Raw genomic sequence first — 27,815 nt, 5'->3', positions numbered from 1 at the left:
AGCTACCTCGTGTTAGATCTGGTTACTTTGGCATTCTCAGTATTCATGGACAGTGCCTTCCACTGTGCAGTTTTGGCCATTTCATCTGATATGTTAACAACTGAGGGATCAACACTGAAGAACAAATACACTTTCTGGTTAGTATTCAGTACTTGCAAAAGCATTAATATTGTCATTCCTATTATCTATATCATATTTGCTTTCATCAACTTAAAATTGAGAAAATTCTTTGTCATGCACTTAAACCAAGATCTAGCAAGATAGCAGTATTTTGGAGTTCTATTATAAAGGTCTAAAGGGGAATTGCATCTTCCTTTATAATCAAAACTAGCAATGAGACTAATTAAATTGGCAATGATGCCCAAAGGTGATTATCTTGGCTATAAGTATACTATTGAAATAACATAAAGGAATATATTAATGTGCTTATAAATATAAAAAGTGATACAGCCTTAAGTCAGTTAGAAAACTTTTATAATCTGCGCAAATTTCAATTGCAGCAAACAATTATCCAAAGTATGTAAAGAAAAATTACAATTAGGATTTAAAAAATTTTTTTTCTTTTTTTTGTGGTACGTGGGCCTCTCACTGTTGTGGCCTCTCCAGTTGCGGAGCACAGGCTCCGGACGCGCAGGCTCAGTGGCCATGGCTCACGGGCCCAGCCGCTCCGCGGTATGTGGGATTTTCCCGGACCGGGGCACGAACCTGTGTCCCCTGCATCGGCAGGCGGACTCTCAACCACTGCGCCACCAGGGGAGCCCTTTTTCATAGCTTTTAAAAATCATTAAAAAGAATTCTGGGAAATGGGACACTTTAAAATTAGAAATTAAAATACTTCAACAGATAACACACAAAAAAGGTTTATAAGTACTGCTTTTAGCTGGTATTACCATATCAGTAATATTTTTAGTATGAAGGTGTTACTATATAAAATTTATCAAAATCCAAATACTGTCCTTTCATTATAAGAAACAAATGTAACCATTCCATGTCTCTGTGAAATATTGCAAAAATTACCTCAAGACCCCAAATCCAATAATGAAGATATCCATAATAATTTTGGGCTCAAGGTTGTCAGTTTGGACGTGAAAGTACTAGGAAGTTTAACAGGAATATATTTGCTAGTCCTTTTTCTTCACCAAAAGGAAAACATTTCATGCAAACAAGCGACAAATACAAATGTCAAATGAGATGTTAAATTAACAATGTGCTGGTAGCCAGGTTATAAATGACTAAAGAGCAGTCATCTGTTCCCACTTTAAATCTGCACGTCGTTTATGATGTAAGACTGCAGTAAAGAGTGAAGCGGCCACTGGAGACTCTCTAGGAATGGCTGCTTCACCAAGTGAAGTTTTTAAAAGTGCACAAATTTGGACACCCAAATTCACCATGGCAGAGCCATCCAACTTGAAACCCTGTCTACCCCAAGAAAACGTTTTTTTGCTCAGTTGCCAACTTCAAATAACTGAAGAGAGAAGTTCTTGAAGCACTTTCTAGCTTCTAAATGATCTTCTCTAAGAACTTTTCCGTTAGTAGAAATTGAGACCTTTTTTGAAGAAAGTATACATTTTGTTTTTCCCCAAAATAAAACTAGATGGGAAAAATTTTGTCTACATTAAATAAATTATTTTCATATTTTATAGGACTTTATGGTTTCCAGATGCTTTCATATGTTATCTCACTCTATTTTCATGGCAAGTAATCCAAAGCTACTTAAGATTTAAAATTCTGGCAAATAAACAGGTCAGCCAGTTCCTGGCATTCTGGATGTCCAAGTTTTAATCCAAATGACATTAATCATGGTTCACGTCATCATTTAAAAGACAAAAGTAAATATACATATACTCATTCTTTTTGTTAAATATTTGACAGTGTAAGCATGGACTCCATTTAAATTTGTCAAGATCCATGTGTAATCACAGTGAGAAAGAGATAATGCAGGACCTGCAGAAATTAAGTGGCAAACAATTTCAGCAAACTGGTGAGTCACCAGTAACTATCATGGCAGTTCCTATACTCTTTTTAGCAACAAAGTCAATATATTAATTCATTTAACAAACATTTACAGAATCTAGAGAAGCAGAGCACTCTATTTGGATATATCAAAATGTCTATACCTGGCATTTAATTTTAGGTTATATACAAATTTGAGGGAAAATCATGAAAGGTGACAAAGAATAATACCAATGATACAAGTTAATACCAATGACAAAAGAGAAAAATTACTTGTGAATTCATTTATCAAAACTAATCAACATGTACAAGTCCAAATGTGCCCTTATAAAAACTATAAACATAAGTTAAAAATGAAAAAAGGTTGAAGCAAGATAATTAAATATCAACAAACATTTTCCATTAACTGGTCAAGGAAGGAACCTATATATATTCTAAAACTGATTTTTCTTCTTTAAATGGCCAGTCATAAATAGAATAAATGTGTAGAAGAATCAGGTGTACATAAATAATAGAGGTTTTTAATCTACAAAAAAGCTTACATTTCCCAACCTCTGTATTTAGTTCTTAGATTCAAATATAAATCGCCAAAATCATACATGATAAACTATATATGAAACTTAATTTTTCCCTAGTATGAGCCCTCACTGCCAATGCTCAAATCACACCTTTGGAAACCGCAGGAGAGTTCTAGGGCCTCTAAACATAGTCACATTGTCACAGGTTATCAAAAAATGGATTACAAATGTTTATTTTCCAACATACACCAACCCCAGTCATAATGAAAGGCAGAAATAAAAAGCTGTACTACTGAGAGAATGGGAATATTCTAAGACTGATTTTAAACTTCACTGAAACAGAAGGAGTGATGAACGACAAGACAACCTCTGCTTGGCATGGATGCCAAGGTCTCCTTCACTCCTTCCTACAAGTGAGAAGGGGGATGAGCCAGTGACTTTCTTTTCCACCTACAGGAAGCCCTCCTTTAGTCCACATGTCAGATGCAGTGTTTGTCATCTTTTAAAAAACAGGTAACACGACTTTAAAGAAACATTGCATGGCTTATTCATGCATCTGACATGTAAATGAAGCACATTTTAAAGGATGAAGCTGCATCTCACCTGTATTTTAGCGCCTTAACTGGAATCTGCAAGAGGCTTCCCCCTTCAAATGGAAGATGCACAGCATCTTCACCAGCTTGAAGCATTCTCTCAGCTTCCTTTAAAGCACATACATGAAGAGATTACTTTTCCCAGAATATTTCCAGGAGGACCAATTAATATATTAATATCTTAAAGAATCAGAAAACCAAACTGACATTATTTAATCTGCCATGACTGAAAATTTTACCATGAACACATACTTGTAGCACAAGCTGAAAACCACTTGTAAAGATTAATTTTAAGAGGTTGTAACTTTCACCTCTGTAAGTTAGTCACTGATACTGTTTAAATATCAATTTAGCTACATAAAATTTATTATCAACTATGACATAGGCATACAATGAGTGACAAAATTTTGTGAAACCTCATAACTCTCATTGTAATATAAGCAAAAGCTCACTTGGATAAGGCAGGGTTTCTCAATCTCAGCATTACTGACATTTAGAGCCAAACAATTGTCTGGGAGGCAGTCCTGTGTATGCAGGATGTTCAGCAGGCCACTAGATGCCAGTAGCAGCCCCTTTTTGACCATCAGAAAGTCACCCCAGGTTGAGAACACCTTAGCTATGAAACACCCAAAATCATGACACAATTATAATGGGGAGCGGTGGTCAGTAAAGGAAAGACAGAAAGAACATTCTCTCCTCTGTCTTACTGATAGAAATCCCACTACTTGCGGGTGGCGATGCACCCAGTTTTAACAAAAATACTAAAAGATAAAAAAATAAAACCTAAACTAAATTTCCCAGCACTCCTTGCAACTCAGTGTGGTGCCACTGGAAATTCCTGGATGCCATTTCTGGAGGGCAGGGTGGAGATATCCACGGTCTACCTCCTGCTGTCTCTGATGCTGACATGATACCTCAAACTCAGCAGCCCTTCTGACCTATCAGGGGATTCTGAGGATGAAAAGTCTATGCCGAGCTGGGAGAAAAGCAGCAGGGTTCCTGATAACTTTGTGGAGCCATCACACCAGATCACTTACTTTCAAGATTCCTTTTATAGGAGAAAATAAGCTCTTGTGTTTAAGCCAGCTTTACTTTTGTTTTGTGATATGCAAATAACCTTATTCTCCCTGATACAGGAATAAGCAAGCAATTTTACCTAAGTATTTTATAAATAGATTATACCCTATTTGAAAAAGCATCAAGTTCATAAACATTTACATACATATATAGCTTTGAAGGAAACAAAGCTCATAAAAATTCTGGAGACTCAATTCAAATGTTTTAATTAGTGTCCTAATTAAAAAGTCAAAATTTTTGTTGAAAAGTAAATACACAACCAGTAATTTTGCCATAAATCAGCACTGAAAAATCAATCGAAACCATGAAAAAATGCCAGCAAGCCCTAAACGCATTTGTCTGCAAAACTTTAATAAATGCTTTTCCATAAATACTATGCAATATAAGTTATAAATTATGCTGATTTCCCTCAAAAATTAGAAAAAAACCCCCAGCAATTCTGAGATCTATTTAAATAGGACCACAACTTTAAAAAATGTATATCTTCTTATCTTTGATTTTCAAACAATATTCTGAATGGGAAAATTAAGTGAGGCACTAAAATCAACAAAATCACCTATGCTACATACTCAAGTGTTTTATTTGTCCTTCTTACTAGGTTATAGTATTGAGCTGGTTATTTAAAAAAAATCAAATTCAGAAAAGAGTATTTATGTAAATCTCAGTATACAAATCAACTAAGGGTACATAATATTGAATATAAAAACTAAAGTTTTACTATACTTTCTGTAAAAAGATATTTACTTAAAGTCCTTTTTGTCCTTACACTGGGTTGGCCAAAAAGTTCATTTCCATAAGATGTTATGGAAAAACCCAAACAAACTTTTTGGCCAACCCAATATATGCCAGATTATTAAAATGCTGTTAAAATTAAAATGTATACTAAAATGTACTTATGTACATTTAACATAAATGTACATAAAGGCAAGGGATAAAGGCAAGTTGGTAAAATGGGTAAGAGCCTGTGTTTAGGACAAACTACCTACTAACCTCTCTCTCTCTCTCTCTGTTTCCTCATTTGTAAAGTGGGGATAATAAAAGTACCTACACTTTAATAATAAGGTTCTTAGGAGGACGAAAGGAGTTGATTCCATCAAAGTGACTATAATAGTGCTTGCTACTTGGTACAAAATATTAAACAATAAGTGAATAGTGTATATTTAAAATTCTTTTTTTACCTCTTTCTCTTTTTTCTTTTTGTCGTCTTCTTTCTTTTTCTTACTTTCTGGCATGAGATCATCAAGCCAACTAAGCTCTCTCTTTGTGAAACACAGATCCATGAGTTTGCGTACAAAGACTAACGCAAGAACCTTTAAAAAGTGATGGAGAGAATATTAAGTAACATCTAAAAATATGCAAATTATATCACTTGGAGAAAAAGTATTTATTAAATCGTAAATTGAAAAGTACTTCACATATTTTATTTTAAAATGACTTCATACACCATCTTATTTCAAAGAAACTGAGTCACCTATTTATCTTTTTCAACTTTCTGCTCAAAGACATAAAGGAAATGACATTTTTAGCCTTTTCCTATATAAATCCCTTGAACTGCATAAAACTATAAAGCAGATTAAGCATGATGAGTGTCTTCACAAACATGATTATTAATTTTTATGATTACTTTACATTATGTACATTATTTAAGTAAATATAATTTTAAAAAATCTCTTCAGCAATGCATTAGAGAACCCTTTTTCCAGCATTAGGTTTTAATTTTCAAATTATATTAGTGAAAAAGACACATTATTCTTTAATTTGCTTTCCTTTAACTGCTGCTAAGGTTGAAGATGTTTTCAAATGTTCACTGGACATTTGGATTTCCTCTTCTGTTTTTGTTTTTTTTTTTTACTTTATTTAAAAAAATTCTTATTTTATATTGGAGTATAGTTGATTCACAATGTTGTGTTAGTTTCAGGTGTACAGCAAAGTGATGCAGTTATACATATACATGTATCTATATTCTTTTTCAGATTCTTCTCCCATAGAGGTTATTACAGAATACTGAGTAGAGTTCCCTGTGCTATACAATAGGTCCTTGTGGATTACCTTTTATATGTACAATAGTAGTGTGTATATGTTAATCCCAAACTCCTAATATGTCCCTTCCCACCACCTTTCCCCTTTGGTAACTGTATGTTTGTTGTCTATGTCTGTGAGTCTGTTTCTGTTTTGTAAAGAAGTTTCTTTGTATCGTTTTTTTTTAGATTCCATATATAAGTGATATCATATGATATTTGACTTTCTCTATCTGACTTACTTCACTTAGTATGATAATCTCTAGGTCCAACCATGTTGCTACAAATGGCATTATTTCATTCTTTTTTATGGCTGAGTGACATTCCATTGTATATATAAATACCACACCATCTTTATCCATTCATCTGTTGATGGACATTTAGGTTGCTTCCATGTCTTGGCTATTATATAGTGCTGCAATAAATACTGGGGTGCATGTATTTTTCGGTTTTCTCTGGATACATGCCCAGGGGTGGGACTGCTGGATCATACGGTAGCAGCTCTATTTTTAGTTTTTGGAGGAACCTCCATACTATTCTCCATAGTGGCTGAACCAATTTACATTCCCACAAACACTGAGGAGGGTTTCAATTGACTTCTGTTCATGAATTCCTAAAAGTTCTGTGTAGTTTGGACAGAAACACTTTATCTGTCTTACATGTTACAAATATTTTCTCCCAGTTCACTATCTGATTTTAATAAGGACATACAAAACAATTATCATGTAGTCAAATATATCATCTTTCTTTTACTATTGGATTTCTCTACCTTCTTTGAAAAATTACCTTCAATCACTGGATTATACAAATAATCTTCAAGATTTTCTACTACAATTCATTTTAACATTTAAATCCTGAATTGATTTATTATTTCTTTCTGAATATGATAAGATAGCAACTTCATTTAGCTCCCAGTATTCAGTCAAATCTTCTAATACTATATACTAAATTTTCCCATTTAAATGAATTACCGCCTTTAATGAAATAATCCGCTTATGTTATTCAGGTGGTAAATTCTCATATATCCTTACAAATTTCTGGACTCATTAGTCTGTTTTTCTGATCTATTTGTCAATTCCTATGCCAATTTCATACTGTATTAGCTATGCTGACTTGACAGCAATTTGTAAATATTCAGTTATCAAAACACTATGGTGGGCTTCCCTGGTGGCACAGTGGTTGAGAATCTGTCTGCCAATGCAGGGGACACGGGTTTGAGCCCTGGTCTGGGAAGGTCCCACATGCCGCGGAGCAGCTAGGCCCGTGAGCCACAACTACTGAGCCTGCGCGTCTAGAGCCTGTGCTCCGCAACAAGAGAGGCTGCAATAGTGAGAGGCCCGAGCACTGTGATGAAGAGTGGCCCCCACTTGCCGCAACTAGAGAAAGCCCTCGCACAGAAATGAAGACCCAACACAGCCATAAATAAATAAACAAATAAATAAAAATAAAGGAATTCCCTTTAAAAAAAAAAACAAAACACCATGGTATTAGCACAGGAACAGTCAAGCCCCTCACCCCCGCACCCAGCCAGGAATTCTGAATTATAATTATCTTTGTTCTGTTATTCTCTGGTATTTATTATATCTTTATCTTTTCATTAATATACAATTTACATATAGTAAATAAAAAAATATCAGGTGTAGAGTTTAATGCTTTTGAAAAATACATGTACTCTTGTCAAGCAACCCCAGTAAGATACAGAATATTTCTACCATCCATGTTGTTGTGGCTCTGGTATCTATTTTTCTCTATAAACTTTAAAATTACCCAGTTCACACTGATACCAACCCCCCCACACACACAAACACACATGCAATAAAACTAGTAGGCTTCATACTTGGAAGTGACATTTTTATAATACTAAGTATGCAAAACAAAGAACATGGTATATATTTTTGAATAATTTTTAGTGACTTTTCACTATTCATTTATAATTTAATTTATTTGTGATCAGGGAATATTAACTGTATAATTTTCAAAACTTTTTAATTTTTAAAGATTTTCTTTTTGGCCATGTACATAAACCAACTTTTGCATAATATTTACAAAAGGATGCATATTCCCTATTTGCAAAATGCAATTTTGAAATGTGATAATTTAATGATTAAATTATGAATAATTATTAAAGTATATGATAATGTAATGAATTATTAATATCATCTATAATCTTTATTACTTTTTGACTTCTAGATCTATTAATTTCTGAAAAAGGTGTACTGAAATAGCCTATTAAAGAACCATGTTGCTCTGGTTGCTCTGCTTTTTAAGTTAGGCTATCATATTTGCTTCATAAATGTCCTAAACTCTGAAATTGTTTAAAAATACGGAACAGTGTTCTATACCCAAGGACTAAAAATCAAAAACAAACCAAAATTAGAAAATGACAAGCAAATTCAATTTTGAAAACTATTGGTTTCATAGCTAGAAAGGGCTAATTCACATTTCAAAACACCTAAGGTGATTAAAATCCTTTTCTCAAAGTCAATTATAAATATAAGTAAGATAAGTACTATCAAAACACACAAAAATGTTATTAATTAGTGATAAAGTCTGAAAAAAAAAAAAAAAAAAAAAACTTACCATCATGGGAAAAACTACTGCAGCAGCCGAAGCTTTTATCACCCACAAGAGGATCAGACAGGTGAGCTGGACGACTGTGAAGACGTGGACCTTCCAGAGGGGCACGTAGCGGAGGTAAATCAGGTCGGGCTGGTGCTTAGCGGGCATTCCAAATAATTTTATACGGTCAAAAAACTGGATATCGAATGGAAAGCAAAACAAGAAAAAGTTTTCAACAAAAATATCATTTCTGTTACTTAGGAAAAGAAATTGTATTCTGCTTTAGGGTTTTGTGATTTAAACTCTGACTTCCCTGATATGCCGTGATAACACAGGAGAATGTTTCAGTTTACAACATCTTGATCCAAGGAGAAAAAAAAAAATCAAGGCAACCACTTAAACAAATGTAATTCACTAATCAGAAAACTCAAGTCAAAATGTTTTAAATTGGGGAATTAAAATATTTTGATAAATTTATCTGCTATAATCAAGTATACAAGTCATTTAATCTCTCTGACCTTGTTTTCTAATATGTAAAATAAAAGAGTAACAATCTCCCAAGGTACTTTCTAAGTCTAACATTACCAATTTTATGAAAATAACCTGAGGTAACAATTACTAATTTTTCACCCACTGAAAAGGAAACTATGAGCCAATTCCTTGGTCCTTTTGAGCTTTAATTTCCTCATTTATAAACCGGGAATAAGATCAGCCCTACATAACTCACAAAATTGTTGTAAAACAATCAGCTGAGTTAATGAGATGATCTCTTGACCACTGGAGAGTAGATACTGGACTGTGTTGAAAAAAAAAATGCTGGTGCATCTGAGATACCCGGCAGCCGGCAGCTGGGGACCACACGCTGCTCACGGCCGGGACTGGGTGAGTGGTGCCAACCCTGCCTGAGCAGCTACACGTTCTACACTAAGGCTGAATTCACACAAATCCTAATTCATTCTATCAGCTTGTTTCCCAAGAAATACTATAAATAAGACAAAACAGAGTAGTGAAAACACTAGATTCTAGCCTTGGCTCCATTGCTTACTTAGTTAAAAACCTTCAGTAAGTTTATTTCTGTTTCATGATTTACAAAATTAGTATTTCTTCCTTTCATATCCCAAAGTTGTTTTGAGGATCACAGAAAATCATCTGTATACTAGGCTCTATAAACTGTACTGCACCGTACAAATGGCAGGTATTACCATGGTTATAGAAGACTAATATCTACATTTTCTTTTTAAGCAACTGAAATTACTGTTCTAACATGTCAGAAATAGCCCCTTTTCCCCCATTCCAATCCTTTTGATCCTCCCTCTTACTATACTAGTCTTCATTGATAGTTACCTTTCATTAGCTTCAATTAAAAACAGGTAAGGACATAACAGTTCATGATCTCACTCTCAGGGGGAAAAAAATGTTCAGTAAGCAATAATTACTTGGAAAATGTGGATTTGAAGTCACTAGTTAACCTGCCCCCAAAATATCAGAGAATAAATCACTACCATCAGAAAAACAATCATTGCAAATATAAAATGTTTAAGTTTTTTTTACAAAGTTATTAAATGCTTAAGACTTGCCTGGATTCCTTTTAATGAGGAAACTCCCATATAAAGGAAAACACCATACAGAACAGGCATTGGAATAAACTGTAAGTAAAATGACCACAATTAGAACCCATGTTACCAGAACAATTTCACATAAAAAATACATAAAAACATAGTCAGTGCCTATGAGATAGAGTTAAAAGATCTTTCAGTGATGAGACTTTTCTATAACAAAGAAAAATGCTAGTAAACAATAACCTCCTTGAAGAATCATTTACCATCTACACGTTCCCTCCTAAGAAGGGACTGTGTTCCGTGGTTAAGAGCAGAGGCACTACAATCAGACTACTTGGCCTAAAAACCCAGTTTACCTCTTCTTGAGCCTTAATCTCTCTGTTTTAGTTTCTGTAACAGATTGCCTTGAAGATTAAAAAACTTCAAATTCATAAAATATTGAGAAAAGCACATGGTATATATCAATCACTCAAAAAGTGTTAGCCATTATTATTACTATCACTACCCCTACAGTGACTGCTATACAATACCATTTACAATAAGTATAATAAATAAACACCATCCTGAAAAAGAATGTCCTTGTTACTTTGGCAGTTAAGGGGATCCCAAACTGCCTACCTAGTCCATGCCCAGGCATCCCACAGGAAAGCCAGCAACAGGCCCCATTCATTGATTCAAACACCACAATCAGCACTCACCCAAGGGAGAGACCTATAAGGAAAAAAGACCTAACAGCCAGAGGAGAATCACACTCATTCTCTAGTAAACAACCTCGTATGTCCTTAACTAAGGACGTGGGAGAAAAGAAAACATATCAAAAATCTAATCAGTATCCTCAGGGAATCTCAAGAAAATATTTAATACATAAAGCAACTTCAGAATGCTACGAGAAATGAATAACCAGAAGGAAAAAAAAAAAAAACCTCCCAGAAATTAAAGATACAATTATCAAAATAATTTAAAAGAATTCTGTAACAACAATTTTGATAAGATTAAAGAGATCAATAAAATGATCAAGAAAATAGAGGAAATTTTAACAGTGAGAGAGAGTAGAGAAGAGGAATGTAACAACATATCTGGAAGGTCTAGTATCTGTCTAATTGAAAGTGAAGAAATATCTAAGAGAAAATAAAGAAAAGGAAATAAACAACTGAAGAATATTCCCACAGTTAAAGGCATAAGTTTCTAGAGTAAAATGACCCACAGAGAGAGAAGCAAGGTAAATTAAAAGTTTCTATTTACCTAAATATCCTAGTGAAATTTCCAAACTCTAAGAGTAAAAAGGACATTTTGGTAGCTTCTAGAAAGGAAAAAGATGCTTCTGAAGACACAAAGACCAAATAGATATCAGACCTCTTACTAGAACCACTGATCTCTAGGCAACAATAACTTTAAGACTCAAAGAAAAATAAATTTGAAACTTGAAATGAATATCCATCTATCAGTCATAGAGGGTAATTTTGAAACATGCAAGAACTCTGAAAGTTTACTAATTATGGTACCAGACATGAAAAAATTACTCAAGGAATTCCTTTAGAGATACAAAGAAATACAAGAAAAAGTGGAACCTGTATATGTACTTTTTTTAAAGTAAGAGAAGTCAACAAATATTAAGAAAACTTCTCAGGTCTTGCGGCTTGGACTATTATTCTGAAACCGCAGGAGTTTGGGGAAATAAGGGTTATTTCTGCCTCCACGCAGGCTGATCACACCGCCTAGTCCTCAGCGAATATTTATTTCATCATAATACTGATTACGTGTTCCCAGAGGGCTTACATTGCTATAATTTAACTTACAGAAAAAGCACAGAGTGCAAATGTTGGTAACCTTTACAATAATAATAAAACTAAAAACACAGCCAACCAAAAACAACTGACGAAAGGGAGAATGGGATGTTTGGGGTAAATCCTCATGAAAGACATAAACTTAGGTCAGAGGCTCTCAAGTTTTTGGTCTCAGGACCCCTTTATACTCCTAAAAAGTACTGAGGACCCTCCCCCCAAATACTTTTACGTGGATTATATATATATATATATATATATATATATATATATATATAGAGAGAGAGAGAGAGAGAGAGAGAGAGAGAGAGAGAGAGAGAGAGAGAGAGAGAGGGAGAGATAGGTATAGATATATAAATAGGTATATAGGCATGTGGGAAATAGATATTCACCATATTAGAAATTAAAAGAAAAATTTTAAATAGTTTTTTAATTTTATTTTTGGCTGTGTTGGGTTGCTACACGCGGGCTTTCTCTAGTTGCAGAGGGCAGGGACTACTCTGTGTTGCAGTGCACAGGCTTCTCATTGCAGTGGCTTCTCTTGTTGCAGAGCACGGGCACTAGGCACACGGGCTTCAGTAGCTGTGGCGTACGCAGACTCAGTAGCTGTGGCGCATGGGCTTAGTTACTCCACAGTATGTGGGATCTTCCCAGAACAGGGATCAAACCCGTGTCCTCTGCATTGGCAGGCAGATTCTTAACCACTGCGCGAGCAGGGATGTCCCAACAGTTATTTTTAAACTCATTTCGAAATAATAATAAACCTATTACAAGTTAATATAAAAACATATTTTTACTGGAAAACTATAATTTCCAAAGAACATAAGATTAAGTGAGAAGGATAGCACTGTTCTGTATTTCTGTAAATCTCTTTAGTGGGTGGCTTAACGGAAGACGACTACACTCTCATATCTGCACCTGCATTAAATCTGCTACAATACATCGTTCTGGCCGAAGTCTATGAAGACAACCCGGCCTCAACACAGTCATATAAATGGGAAAGGGAGGCTCCTACAGACCCCAGACAGAGTGTCAGGGACTCCCAGAGGTCCTTGAACTAGACTTTAAGAATCACTGTCTTAGGCAAAGAGATTCAGTCTAAAGATAATAAAGTGAAAAATAAAATTATAAAAGTATATAAATCTATAATGGTGTTAACTAACAAAATAACTTAAAAAACATAGGAGTAAAAAGTTTACCTCTGGAGAGTTGCTTTTGGAAAGTGAGAGAAAATAGACTAACTTTTTATTTTAGAGCTTTCTTGATATTCTACTTGAATTTTTCTGCCTATATGCAGTTAATACTTAAAAATTTTTAGAACTACTTAAAAAATGTAAAGGGCAACCTTCATCAGGAGACGCAGCATCCCCATAAGACTGCACTACATATTTCTCCTCTTGTCCCAAGCACCTCTAACAATATACTCACCACTATGCAGTAATTGCCCATTTGCCTATCTGTTTCAACCAAGTAGATTGCCAAGTTTTTCAAAGTAGACAATAAAGTGTCCTATTTATTATTGTTGCCTCAGTACTTAATAGCACAGAAAGTACTCAACAAATATTTGGTCAATTAATTGGCTCCATGAAAGGAGGCCAAAGAATTCTAGTATTAACTACAATTCTTTTAGTTAATATGTAACACACACACACATACACACTCCACGTTTGTACCCTAATTTATAAATAGTTTACAACATTTTACTTATTTTCTTTACAACAAACTGAAACACCGAAAAAAATGGAGTTGAGCTCTTCCATGATGAATAGAAGATTTAAGATTAGATACTTAGCTACGTTTGCAATGGTTATTGTTTTTTATTAAATCACTAGATTAGGTAGAATGTGTACAGTAAAGATCAGATGTGACTAAAAGACGTTTATCATAAAGTATAATTTCTTACATGCTTCATTTATAGTATTAGCTCTTTTTGTTTTCCTAATGAGTGATACTACTCATATTTCATTTAATACATTCATTTCATTAATACGTTCTTTGTCAGGAAGAATGTATTAATCCAATTAATAGCAATATTATTTTTTACACTGTAGTCAAATAACTGTTTCATCTATCTTTCAATATTATTTCCTCTAATATGCTTATAAAATCCTCTGGTATATTCTTCTTTTAGATCATAACTAAGCCATGGATTAACTCCTTCCTAAACTCTAATAGTCTTTAATACTACCCTCTTACGTTATTATTATTTTTTGTTTGTTTAAACTACATTATTTTTTAAAAGGATACAATCTAACACTGATGCCTACTACACTAACCACCATTCCAAAATATTATTTTCCAAGTAAATTCTAGGAAATGAAACTAATTTTAGATATTTTAATGTTTCATTTTCATACAACCAAGTATAAATTTTATGATAAAGAAAGATTTTAAAACATTGCAATAAAGAGATTTTTACCTTTAGTACTGAAGTCATGAACACAGACAGGCCCATTAGAATAAAAATCATTAGCCCTGTAACCCGCTGTTCACGAATTCCCAAAAACTTGGGTTGTTCCCCTGGAGCAGAACATTCAGATTCAACTTTTAGGCTGTTGACATGACTTATTGACAACACTGTTGCAGCCACAAACCATGGAAGTCCCATGACAGAGCAAACTCCCAACATAACACCAACCACGAGCAAGTCAAGGTGATAGCCAGCTCCTTTCTGAAAAGTGAAACAAACATGAATATTTGTAAGCCTATATTGTTCTTTTAGGTTAAAACTCTATACTACTTATAAAGAGAGAAGAAATTAATTTTCACCATCTCCAACTCAAAGGAACAATTCTTGGGACAAAATTTTAAAATTACCTTCAACTTGTGCTCCTTTCTGTTTATGATTACAGCTGTAATTTGTTGATCCATAAAGATGAGAATGGTACAAAGCAGAGCTGGAATAGCAGCTATTAATAAGGTCCACCAAGGATTTTCTCCCAAAGGGCTTATGATCCAGCCCCTATTTGTATCAGTAGGCTGTTAAAACATTTAAGGATTAAAAGAAGGAAAGAAAAAAAAGCTTCCTTCTCCTACTGCACAAAATTTCCACAGCACAGACTGTGTCTACCCCAGGAAATGCCAAGGGATCGGAAAGGACTGGATTAAATATTGGGATATATTGTGAATTATTTGCAGAGACAGCCATAGGAATTCTCATCCCTAGAGGCAGGTCTCTTGTCCCTGTGACTCAGCCACTCTTTCCACCTAGAAGGGGAGTCTATTTCCTCCCCTTGAACCTGGGGATAAGGCCAAAGTAACCCTGTGATTTCTGAGTCCTGATCTCAAGGGACCCTGCTGCTTCTTCTCTAACCCTTCTGGAACCCTGAGATTAAGCTCTGAGTAAGCCTGGATAAGCTTTCTTGAGGATGAGACACAATGTGATGAGACACAATATGATGAGACAGGGGTTGGAGGCAATTACCCAGCTCCTTCAGCTGTCTGAACTGAGCTCCCAGACATGCTCCCATCAAGACAATAAAGACTGCAGCCACGTATAAGATCCCAAACCAGGAGACCAGAGCACTACCCAGTTAAGCCTAGTCCCAACTGTCGCAGATTTATGAACAAAAAAAGTGTTGTCGTTTAAAGGTATGATGTTTTGGGAGGTTTGTTATGCAGGAATAGATAAGTGCAGTAGAGTGTCCTTTCAACACACGCCTATCTACTTCATATAAAGTGAAATCAATCTACCTACTAGATCAACTCCTAATCTAAACTGCTTTGGAGATCCTACGGACTAGTGATCTTGTCAGGGTCAGTACTAAAGTAGAACTGGGCCTCGCTACACTATTTTTCCAAAGCATTGGCTGACAAAAATCTGGCACTTTAAAAATCTATTTCAATGCTGTAACATAAAATTTTTTTATAATAAAACATTTTTAGAGACCATAAGAGTTTAGCATTCTTGGAGGATATTGGATATATTGAAATTTAAATGCTTCTATTACTTAGATGTCATATTAAGCCTGTTTTTTCTACATGAAAACATCTGTCAACACAAAAGGGAAATTTACTGTTTTTGAATACAGATATTATAATTTTCCCACACTGATATACACTATACTGCTTCATATTCAATACTGCACATGAATAAATATGTTTTATCTATACAATGCATATATTCTTAACTGTTTCTTAACTTGTTTCCCCAAGTGTATTTTAAACCCCTTGAAATCAGTTTGCTACTTGAAAGCTACATAAATGAATAACAAGGATATATTTGGAACCAGAATAAGGAAATGGGACCAGGATTACAGGAAATTACATTAATATAATTTACAGTTTTGTCTATTTGTAAGACTTGGTAAAAACAGAATGACTTTGATATAGTCACCTCTTAACGGCCTAAAATCTTTAGTGGCTCAATATCTATGCTTTTAAACAAAGGTCTCCAAAACTTTTTAAATTATATACTCTTGGGGCTTCCCTGGTGGGGCAGTGGCTGAGAGTCCGCCTGCCGATGCAGGGGTTGCGGGTTCGTGCCCTGGTCCGGGAGGATCCCGCATGCCGCAGAGCGGCTGGGCCCGTGAACCATGGCCACTGAGCCTGCGCGTCCGGAGCCTGTGCTCAGCAACGGGGGAGGCCACAGCAGTGAGAGGCCCGCGTACCGCAAAAAAAATAATAATAAAAAAAATTATATACTCTTAGCAGCAAAAAAATATATACCCAATGACGCTATACTCATTTATGTATTATGTTACTTATAATTATCCTTATAGTAAAATTCATATAATAAATATTATAAAGCTTAATTTTTCTTATTTTTAGATAAAAATATAAATAGATTTATATAATTTTGCTGGATCATTTTCCACCTCTACTTTTGAGGACCCTGGTTTTTAAAATAATGTTATTTTTCAAGCCCAGAGAGAGAGAACAGACTAAATTTATCTTTGTTATATTCCTTATTCCGAATCCCCTTTAAATCTTCTGCTTATAAAAGAAGTCATATAATTAGTTAAATGTAAATATAAGCAGTGACACAAATATTTGACTATTAAAAATTTCCAGGAAGTATTCAAAAGCTACCACCTCTAACTTAGAAGGGAAAATAATTATCAAATGTTGTGTTATGCACATGATATACTGTATACAAAAGAACTGTAGTTTGCTAATGAAACCAAAGAGTTCATGGATGCTCAAATTAAGTATCATTTTTCTTGTGGAAAAAAAAAATTGATTCTCTCTTGATTCTGCTGGGAAGTGTTACACAAAGCTTTCCAGTTACTGCCAGATATACCACCCTTCTAAAAATTTTAATGAGGATCCCCTTGCCACTCTTATAAATTCAAGCTTGAGTTACTCCTTTATAAAGGAATAAAGAATGTTTCTTTCACCTGGAAAGTATATTGTGAACTCCAGCTATGAGAGAAGGGTCAAAAATTTTAAATGATTCCCAACTCCTCACCATGAATATTTTCATTCACTCTACCTGATGGGCCAGCTTTGATACCTTCTTGCTTATTTCCTAAATATGTTCACTTGTCTCTGTTCCTCCTTTCATTTTTTTATATATGTGAGGCATATATATAATTTTTGCTTTCAAAGCATCAGCTCTTCAGAGAGACTATGCATATTTTAGAAATAACTACTTAGGAGGCGGTATCTCACTTTAAAGTACTTTGGTATTCCCAAGTAACAAATAGCCAAGTGTTTTAATCCTTACCTCGAATTTTTCAGGAACATGAAGTTTAGGAGATGGAACTCCTACAAGGTAGTCAATTGCAACCATTATTACTATGGTGAGAAATACAGCAAAGTCACTGATTGTCGATCGCACCTATGTTAAAGGGGTTTCGTTAGTATAAACACAAAAATACTATGTGTCCTTTCTAAATTAATTCATATCTTTCACAGACTAAAATATGCCACTAGAAAGTGTGAATGAGGTTTTTTTTAATTAGTGACAATGTATCAGTGAAATACATTTATAACTAATATTTTTTGCAAAAGATAAGAAACACATTTCACAACTAACCTATCATCTCTCATGATAGCATTGTCTTCCTACTGTTAGCTCAGACATGGAATATACACTTTTCACTATGAATAATTTCTTTATAGCTATATGACATAAAGTACTAACTTCAAACAATATCTTATTGTTTTGAAATAAACCAAACCAAGGAAATGAACACTAAAAACATGACTATTACAAGAACTCCAAAATTAAACCCCAATTACCTTGGTAGGAAAATAGCGCTTGGTCTTAAACTGCTTGAGGAATGAAGACAGAAAAAATGTTGTGAAAAATAAGATGACACACCAAAAGAGCACATCTGGAATATAAGGTCCATGGAGACTACAAGCTGATCCTACAAATGTACCATGAAAGATTTTACATTCCTGAAAAAAGGGGAAAAAACAGAAAACGGAAGGGATGAAGGGGATTCTCAGATAGCCAATTAATTACTAAGAACTTCTTTGACTCTAAGATGCTGCTGATCATAAGGCACACCATTATTTTATGTTTCACTTAGAAAAAACACTATCAAGTCAACATTAACACACAATCAATTTTAAAACATATCCTGAGTTCAGAGAGGTTATGGTCTGACAAATCTGCATCTTAAGTCACTGAAATGAAATATTGTATTTTTGTCAAGTTATTAACATCACACACTCCACTCCTTTCTTTCAACTCCTTATTTCCTTTAGTGAAAGGCTCATGTATCTCAATATATAAGCCTTTTATTAATTCCCAAATATTTGTTGGCATTCTTGTTCAACAATTTCACTGTCTTTCCTTTACCTCTGAACAAGTTGCTTACAACAAAAGCTATAGAAAATTACAACTCTGCCTTTATAATGCTGAGTAAGAGATGGCTATACTATTAAATTCGAATCAATAATAAAAACTGTGCTTGGCTTTTCTGACTTTTCTTTCTTTTTCTTTTAGTGAAGGAGGACATCAGCTCAGTTTTTATTTATTTATTTATTTTTGGCTGTGTTGGGTCTTTGTTTCTGTGCGAGGGCTTTCTCTAGTTGCGGCAAGTGGGGGCCACCCTTCACCGCGGTGCGTGGGCCTCCCACTATCGCGGCCTCCCTTGCTGCGGAGCACAGGCTCCAGATGCGCAGGCTCAGCAGTTGTGGCTCACGGGCCTAGTTGCTCCGCGGCATGTGGGATCTTCCCAGGCCAGGGCTCGAACCCATGTCCCCTGCATTGGCAGGCAGATTCTCAACCACTGTGCCACCAGGGAAGCCCCTTTCTGACTTTTCTGATGGTGAGATTAATGCATGGGACTGTGAGCAGTAAAGTGACCACTGAAATATTTCCATTAATAAAATCAATAATATAGTCAATAATATAACATAATACAATTATAGAAATATATTGACTTGATTTTCCTCTGGGGGGAAAAATAACTGAAAGGCAACCAGAGATTAACAAAGGCACATGCAACTGAAGTCCTTTTTTCCTTACTTAGATTCTAATGAGACTCATTTTAAAAATACAACTCAGGGCTTCCCTGGTGGCGCAGTGGTTGAGAGTCCGCCTGCCGATGCAGGGGACACGGGTTCGTGCCCCGGTCTGGGAAGATCCCACATGCCACGGAGTGTCTAGGCCCGTGAGCCATGGCCGCTGAGCCTGCGCACCCAGAGCCTGTGCTCCGCAACGGGAGAGGCCACAACAGGGAGGGGCCCGCATACCGCAAAAAAAAAAAAAAAATACAACTCAGGTTTACTGAAAGAAAAACAAAGTTTCCATTATTCTCAATTTCTACGTGCTAAGATTAGTAATCCTACAATTTACAACATGGATCATAGAAATAAAAGCTATAGCTACACAAAAAAACCTAACATGGCCCTGATGGATATCAAGAAAATACACTGAAAAGACCATATACATAATCTAAAATATTAAGACATCCTATTCATCATGAAATGAGCTTTTTTAACAAATCACTTTCATATAGGCACCTCTATTAACTCTACCTCTTTCACAACAAAATAGACAGAGTTAATAAAATATTATTCTAATATAGAACAGTAAAGTATTATTCTAAGCTGATTACTGACACACAGTGCTTTACATCAGCACTGTCCCCAGAACTGTCTGTGATGATAAGATGTCAGGTATCTGCACCATCCTGTACAGCCAGCCAGCAGTCAGTCACTCGACAGGACTGAGCACTTGGAACATGGCTAGTGAAGCCAAGAAACTGAACTTTTAATTAATTTTATTGAACGTACAGTTAAATAGACACATATGGTAGTGACTACTGTACCGGACAGTGCAGATGTAAATTATCAATGGGATAAAATTTCAGATGAAATCCCTCCAGTTACATATTCAGGAGCTATCACCCTTAGAGAGAAAAGAATGACCTACAATTGCTTACATGATATAAAAAGCACCAGAGAAGCTCAAGGGATCTTGGTTTTAATTGATATTGCCAGCATCACTGGACATCTTTATTTCTAAATCCCAACCTGGGAAGTGTCCAAAACAGATAGTCTAGGGCTAGGACAACATTTCCCAACAGAATACAAAAATATGTATGTAATAGTGCTCAGTACCCAGTAGGTGCTCATTATATGTTTCTGTCCTTTTTCCTTTCCTTTCCTTCAGTGCTGAAGTCATACTAGTCTCTACAAGGTAAACAGGTTCAGTACGAGCATTCCTCATCTTCTAAATAAACAGCTGCCGGAGCAGATGGACTGATCAACAGAAGGCGCAAATGCGTAAGAGCTGCTGGAACTGTCGACTTGAGGACCAGCAACCACAGGCCTATGAACTTATGAATCCAAAAGGAATTAGAAACCAGAAGATTATTCACATCTTTTTAATAATTAATATCTTGGAAGCCAAATATAGTCCATCTTGATCTCCCTTCCTACCAGCTTCATTCTTTTCAACCTATACACTTCAGTACATGATAAATAAAAATGTGGTAACTTCTATTTGGTCAACACAACTCTATATTCTGAAAACATATGATATCCATCAATCAAGAAGGAAATTTAGGTTTACTAAGGAAAAGCTAAATAACAAGGTTACTGTTTGCACCAGCCTTCGCTTCACATATACTCACAGAGACAGTGAGGTTCCCCCAGGGAATGTTGTGTGCCGTTACATTCCTTTCCTCCCACACCTTCAGAGTTTCATTGCCAGGGTTAGAAGGCTCAACACATACACACCTGAGAAATCAGAATTGGGTAGTTTTTACCATTCTGCATTTCATGTTTACATTTTATTAAATCAGTCACACAATGGAGTAGCTTTTAACTTCTTAACTTTTTTCCATGTTGCAAAGCATGGAGACTAAAAAGTGAAAATATCAGAAACAATGGAATGGAATAAAGTTTGGCTTATATAAATATAACAAAGCTAATAGAAATACCAATAAAATGTTTACTTAATGAAACTGGTTAGATATATCCCTTGGGGCAGTACTATTTTCTTTAAAAATCTGAGAAGACACCACCATGTTTAACACGGTCAGCCTCCACTAAATCTTACCACTTACCTCCACAGGAGCCGCTGCCGCCTTCCCATCTACATACACACAACATGCACTGGGAACCAGTATAAGTTATACTCCTACTAATTCTAGCCCTACCTGCTCATGCTCATCCTTTACTCATCTTAAGATCCATCCTTAAAGTAATAGGTAAAACATAGTTTTTCAGGACAGGACTAGGAGAGTCAAAGCAATCAGAGAGTTCAGTTCATATCCAAACTATCTCACCTGCCTGAAAAAGCTAGAAACACATACATAAGCAAAGAAATCTCTAAATATGGATTTAAAAATGAAAAGAAACAAACAAGAATATTCTCAATTGGATTATGAGCTGTTTGAGAAAAGGCAGGTGGCTGGACTTTGGATTCAACTGAGTCTCTATCATTTACTAGCTGTTTGACCCAAGTCAAGTCTTAACCTCCACGAGCCTCAGTTTCTTCATACACAAAAGGGGCTACGATATGAATGGCGAACACTGACATGAATATATTACTCAACATTCCTAACACAGTGCCTGGTCACAGAATGTTAGCTGAACAAATGATGTTCACATGTAGGAAACAGTGTTCTAACTGGTTGGCACTAGCTATAAAAACCATGCTTTTTAAAGATCAAAGTAGCAGAGAAAGAGAGAAGACGACAAATAACATTTAAAAAATTAACTAGTTTAAGAGCAAAGAAAACGACACAAAATAGACTTGGCATCAAAGTGTCACTAATATTTTCAAATAGGTCAATGTCTTATAGGAAGTTTCACATCCCTCCCTCCTCTGTGCATCAAAGTCGAGAGTGTGTGAGGACAGCGAGAGGAGGAGGGGTGTGAAGTGAGGGACTGGGGCCGAGGGGGGCAGGAGGAAGGAAGGCTTTTGGTAACCACGTTCCTCCATGTAAGTTAATCAAATGCAGGCTCATGCTCATACCAACTGTGCTCAAGACAGCAAATACAGGCATCTACCTCGGCATGTCTAATTTTAATAACCTTTTCCAAGTTTAAACAAGTTTGCCAACCCTTTGTAACTATTATAATTACTTTTCAAATCCTATTTTATTCTAGAGTCCTAAAATATTTTCATTTCATGCTTTTCTTTTCACAAAGAAAATAATCCACTAAACAACATACAACACTGCACTGAAATTACACTTTAAAATAACTTCCAATAGAAATGATCAAGTTTCATAAACGTTAATGAAAATGCAAAACATGAAGAATATATAAATATATGGTGGTTAGTTGCCAAACAACTGAATTTAAATTGGCCAATCCAATTTACACATAAAACCAAAAATACACACACTTGGACAAATTGTTTCAGTGAATAAAAATGACTGAATTTGTTCAACCGCGTTTACATCCACTGTGTGCTTTGGTAAGATCTCATCTGTAACAAACAAGTCAACCTCCGTATTGCTAGTTGGGTAGTTATAGCTAGATATACAGTGAGCATCACATTGCAAAAAATCCATTTTCTTTTGCTCAGACACCTCTGCAAAAATACATTTACTATTAGGGGAAACAGAAACACTTACGAGTAGCTGGTCAGTTCATCTAAATTGTTGTGCATATTAAATGCATATATTTCTCCTAAATGAAAGAGCTTCTCCAAAGCCTCATAGATGAATATGATGCAAATGAGAGCTGCGAAAGCCTCCTCAGTGAACCGGGTGATGTAACACACAAGGCTGCTTGCATCTGTCGCAACCAAAACAATGCACAAGAAAGAAGTCCACAGACCTATACTGGTTCTCAAAGACAGATAGGAAAGGTGATAATCTCTGTTTAGAAAGAAAAATGTGGACATGATCAACATATACATGCCGAACAGTATTGGTACTTAAAATTTTCATAACAAACAATAAGAACAGTATAAAAGCTTAAGATTTCTAAAAGAGAACACATTACAGAATAACAAAATAATGACTAAAGAAAGCTCTATGTGTTTTTCTGCTTCAACTGAAGACTAGCTTCTTATTAGTAGACTTAATGATTATATTTTACTTATACAAAAGGTTTACAGTGAAAATCTACTAGGCAATAAATATTTTAAAAACAAAGACCTCACTTTAGAAATCAGTTATGAGGAGTAAATGACAGATAAGCAGCCTGTAGAACAAGTGGATGTATGTCACTCGCTCTGAAGACCCAGATGCTCCAGTGTCAACACGGCAGCCACGCCCCAGCCCCACCACCACCAGCTCCTCTACCACCAGTATCACCACAGTGACTTCATTTTCCAATTCAATTTCAAATAAGAAATTACTACCAGTGAGTCTAAAACACTTGAGGCCACTACATTCTCTATTTATGTGTGTACTGTGCCAGATCAGAATCAGAATCAGCTTGTCCAGTGGCAAAAGAATCCAAACAAGAGAAATTAGTGAATCAAACATTTAACAGCATCAAGTTGTTTCAGACTAAAATATTCAACTGCATTTATCTCACAAAAGGAATAGTACTGCCATGTCAAATTCCGAGGTTACCAGCTCCAGTAATCTGCACTAACCCCACACTGTGAGCTGCAGCTCCCTCTGTGACACAGGCCTGCTGGGTAAAGTCAGCGTGAGCCTTGGAGATCCACTGCTTTCTAAACTTCCTTTAGAAGACCAACATACCGTATAATAAATAATTCAGATTAACTACCTTCTTACTAGGTTGAAATTTGCTAACACAAAGGACTTTTACTGTCCCTCAAGTGATTTGCTTATCAGCATTCAAATCCATTGATTTTAAATTCAAGGTGACTGGGGATGAGAGTAGGAGCCAGAGTAGGGTTGACCACACAGTAGCCCCAAAATATTGAAAATATGCATACTCATCAGATCCTCTTTTTTCAGCTATTAAATATACAATGTACTTTTAACTAAAGTTAGTAACAATAATATATAATTATAAACATACATAAACAAATGTGACAAGTAGGTAACTATTACATACCTGCAGAATTTAAATAAAATTTTTTCAAACACTAAAACTGGACCTGTGCTCCCCAATATTGTTAGAGGTTGCCCAGCAAACAACGAATAGGCAATCCCAGTTAATGATGCTCCAAAAAGAGACTCTATTGCACTCTGTTTAAGGAAAAAAGAAATGAATAAAGGTAATACATCATAAATGTATCTCTAACCTACTATAATACATATACATAAGATACCTGGAAAATAAAAATATTAATCAAGTGGTTAAAAAAATAAAGCAAATGCAACTTTAAATCTCAAATTTACATTTTAAATATGGAAAATTACAAATATATTTTAAATACATGGGAAAATTGTTTTGTTTTAGCATATTAAAGGTGAACTTTTATAATCAACCCTAATTTGAAACTCAATACTATGGGAGGTAAGGAAAAAGGGGTAAATGGAAGATGGACACAGAGGCTCCAACCCTATCTATACATGTTTTACTTCTTAAGCCTATGGTGAGTACAAAGATGTATACATTATTTTGAATATTTTTGCATGTCTGAAATAGTTCATTTAAGAAAATAAAAAACATACTAAATGCTCTATGTGGTGTGCTACAAAAAAAAAGACTCCTTCAAGTAGATGAATAAGAAATTAGCATGCTCAAATTTGAAACTATCATTCTCAAACTTGTTTCTGAAGTGCAATTTCCCATACATTTTAAAGAAATTAATCTAATATGATGGGCTTAACCAACATATATAAAACATGAAATGCTTAACATAAATAATAGATGAAAAATCTCCTTAAAAAACTCGTGGAAACCATACATGAGGAAATATTATTATTAAAGTTTGGTAAAAATGATAAAATGAAAGACTCATAGAAATCTTAAATCAAAGCTAGTAGGCCAATTTTGTTTCACTACCAACATTACATCCTAACTGATTAGGTTATTAGTTGCTAAGGCATATAGGCTATGACACTTGACAGAGGGGAGGGGTCAGAAAGAAAATGGTTTACCATTCACAAACATCGAGGTCAACTGGGATATACAATTAAGAAAGGAAAAGCCCATCATCAGTAAAGCAAAGACAAGACTCTCGTGAGAAACAAGCCTCTTGGAACTTGAGAGGCAGCCCAGCAGCATGCAGAGAGCAGGGCTTCAGAACCAGATCTGAAGTAGAAGACCGCTTCCCACCAGGTGCTAAACCATGGCAGTATCTCAGACCTGTCCAGCCCAACTTTTCTCATTTTTAAACGTGAGTGATGATAGCCAGGAGAACTTAAAGAAGCAGTGTTTCTGAAAACACTAGCAAGCACACTGTCTGGCATATGGAATGCACTCAATAAATGGTAGCAATTATCATCATCAGTAATAAGAGCACGTTCCAAAATCAAAATCACAACATAAGAATAGTATGTAGTAAAAGTAACATTCAATTATTAGTATAAAAATAGGATCAAACCCACATACAAACTAGACTTTTGGCAAAATGAATAAGTGTTCATATTAATAATATATTTATGAATTATATGAGATACATTTGTTTTCTTGCCCACAAACAAGAGATTGTCCTGGAAGACACTACTAAGCTATTATAAAATCCTTAGTTCAATTATAATATGTATATTTAGGAATGAATTTAGAGTTCAAATCAAAGGAAAAAATGTCTAAACAACATCTAGAAATAGAAAGCAAAAAATTGAGCAGAGAAACAAGGAGATGGCAAATAAAGAAATGCTAGTGGGGTGGGGAAGGCAGTTGGGCGCAAAATTACTTTCCCTCCTCAATGTTGTGTTGAAAGAGCAGAAACTTCCAGGTGAAGACCTTCTTTTCACCATTCCCCAAACCCCTCATTGCCACATTTACTAGGTTCTTTTACCCAGACCTACTTTTTCCCAATTTTTAAACTGTTTCTATGTTCATTCCCAAACTAAAACCTGTCTTTCCCTAAAGAAATCACAGCCCTCCCTATACTGCCCTAACTAACCCACATTCAAAAGCTTCCATTTTACCCACCAGAAGCCCTCCCCTAATCTCCCCCATACACCTCTCCACTGTAAGGCACTGAACAATCCCTGCTGATCTTCCTCCTTCTCTACACCTCTATTTTGGTTTTTACAAAATTACATCATCCTGACTCCTCTTTCAGAGCTCTGATTGTGCCTGTGTCTAATTCTCTGGGCCATTTTTCTCCTCATTCTCATCCTTCCTCCATTTCATAAATGGGGATAACTTCCCACACTTTTTTCCTCTCCTTCTCTCCCTTTACATTGTTAACCTCATTTATTTTCAGTTTCCCAATTTTCATATTTCTTTCTTACCACTCTATAAATTCTGGAACTTCACCTCCTAATGTCTCCATTTCTACCTGAAGTTCCAATAAGGCATCTGAAAATAAACGCATCATCTCCATATCATTTCCCTCCATAATATTTCTGATTTCTCTATTCTAAATTATTACAACTCCTACAGCTCTTCCTTTATCTCACTCATGTGTGGCACAGAACACCACGACATAGTAACTACATATATACTATCCTATCTTTTTCTCCTAGGTTAGGACCCTGAGGATAGATGACACATGCCCATGTCTTACCCTTGTCTATGTTCCTCTAGTGCCTAAAGCTCTATCACATGCACAGGGTATTAAACAGCAGGATGAGACGGGCAGGCAGTGAGTGACAGTCCAAGAGGAAAGAAACAGTATTTCCATGATGGTAACAGACAAGACACACTTCCTCAGGGACCAGCAGAGTTACATGTACAACTTGTGACAGCACATAAAGAAACTTACTAAAAATATCTATTTTGCTATAATAATATAAAAGAATAATATAAAAGAATCTAAATAATCAAAAATAAATTGAGTTGAAAGGAAATTTCAGTTGTCAGGTTTATCTCATGTTCAGCTCATGAAATACTTTAATTGAACAATTATTACTACTTAGAATTGGTTGGTTTTTAACCTTTTATCTGTAAAAAATAAATTTTCTCCAAACAGTAAATATCATTAAACAAAATATACTTAGGAATCACAAACTGTCTCATTTAAACGCCACTAAAATGTATATAAACAGCAACAAAAAAGTCTTTCCAAATTTCACGAAGCACGAGATGCTGTTCCGATATCAAGCCCCCACAGCCCCAATACAGTATCACCAAGAACAAAAAACATAAAAACTTTCATTCTAGTCATATCAAAATATAGATGCAGTTTTCAGTTATACTTTCCAATTAACACTTTGGCAACGTTCACACAAATTTAATAACAGCAAAATTAAACACCACTTCAAAAATCCATCATTTGTCCAGAATTATGCTCCCTTCTTCCAAATAGTCTAGCCCAGGGGACCTGCCAGGGTGGATTAGTTAATGTTAATCA

The 27,815-nt window shown here is 35.3% G+C and overlaps 1 protein-coding gene across 5 annotated transcripts in view; it reads right to left on the bottom strand.

Annotated features, from left to right (window-relative positions):
- The window catches only part of SLC4A7 (solute carrier family 4 member 7), an 87,054-nt gene that overhangs the window by 1,965 nt on the left and 57,274 nt on the right, over window positions 1-27,815 (bottom strand). For 3 of the 5 annotated variants that reach the window (XM_065886200.1, XM_065886204.1, XM_065886201.1), the window contains 11 exons: window positions 24,458-24,591; window positions 23,053-23,298; window positions 21,097-21,202; window positions 18,245-18,406; window positions 17,727-17,840; window positions 14,876-15,037; window positions 14,478-14,729; window positions 10,296-10,364; window positions 8,740-8,913; window positions 5,320-5,451; window positions 3,075-3,172 (listed from right to left, as the gene is read on the bottom strand). In XM_065886200.1, the coding sequence (XP_065742272.1) occupies window positions 3,075-3,172; window positions 5,320-5,451; window positions 8,740-8,913; window positions 10,296-10,364; window positions 14,478-14,729; window positions 14,876-15,037; window positions 17,727-17,840; window positions 18,245-18,406; window positions 21,097-21,202; window positions 23,053-23,298; window positions 24,458-24,591 (1,649 nt within the window). Of the gene's footprint in view, window positions 1-6; window positions 115-3,074; window positions 3,173-5,319; window positions 5,452-8,739; window positions 8,914-10,295; window positions 10,365-14,477; window positions 14,730-14,875; window positions 15,038-17,726; window positions 17,841-18,244; window positions 18,407-21,096; window positions 21,203-23,052; window positions 23,299-24,457; window positions 24,592-27,815 lie in introns of all 5 variants that reach the window. The other 2 variants (XM_065886202.1, XM_065886203.1) reach the window with 1 other exon arrangement.

The sequence above is a fragment of the Phocoena phocoena genome, chromosome 10 (genome assembly GCF_963924675.1).
Source record: "Phocoena phocoena chromosome 10, mPhoPho1.1, whole genome shotgun sequence".
Classification (NCBI taxonomy): Eukaryota; Metazoa; Chordata; class Mammalia; order Artiodactyla; family Phocoenidae; genus Phocoena; species Phocoena phocoena.
Note: the sequence above shows the minus strand (reverse complement) of the source record. Positions and strands in the feature narration are given on the sequence as shown.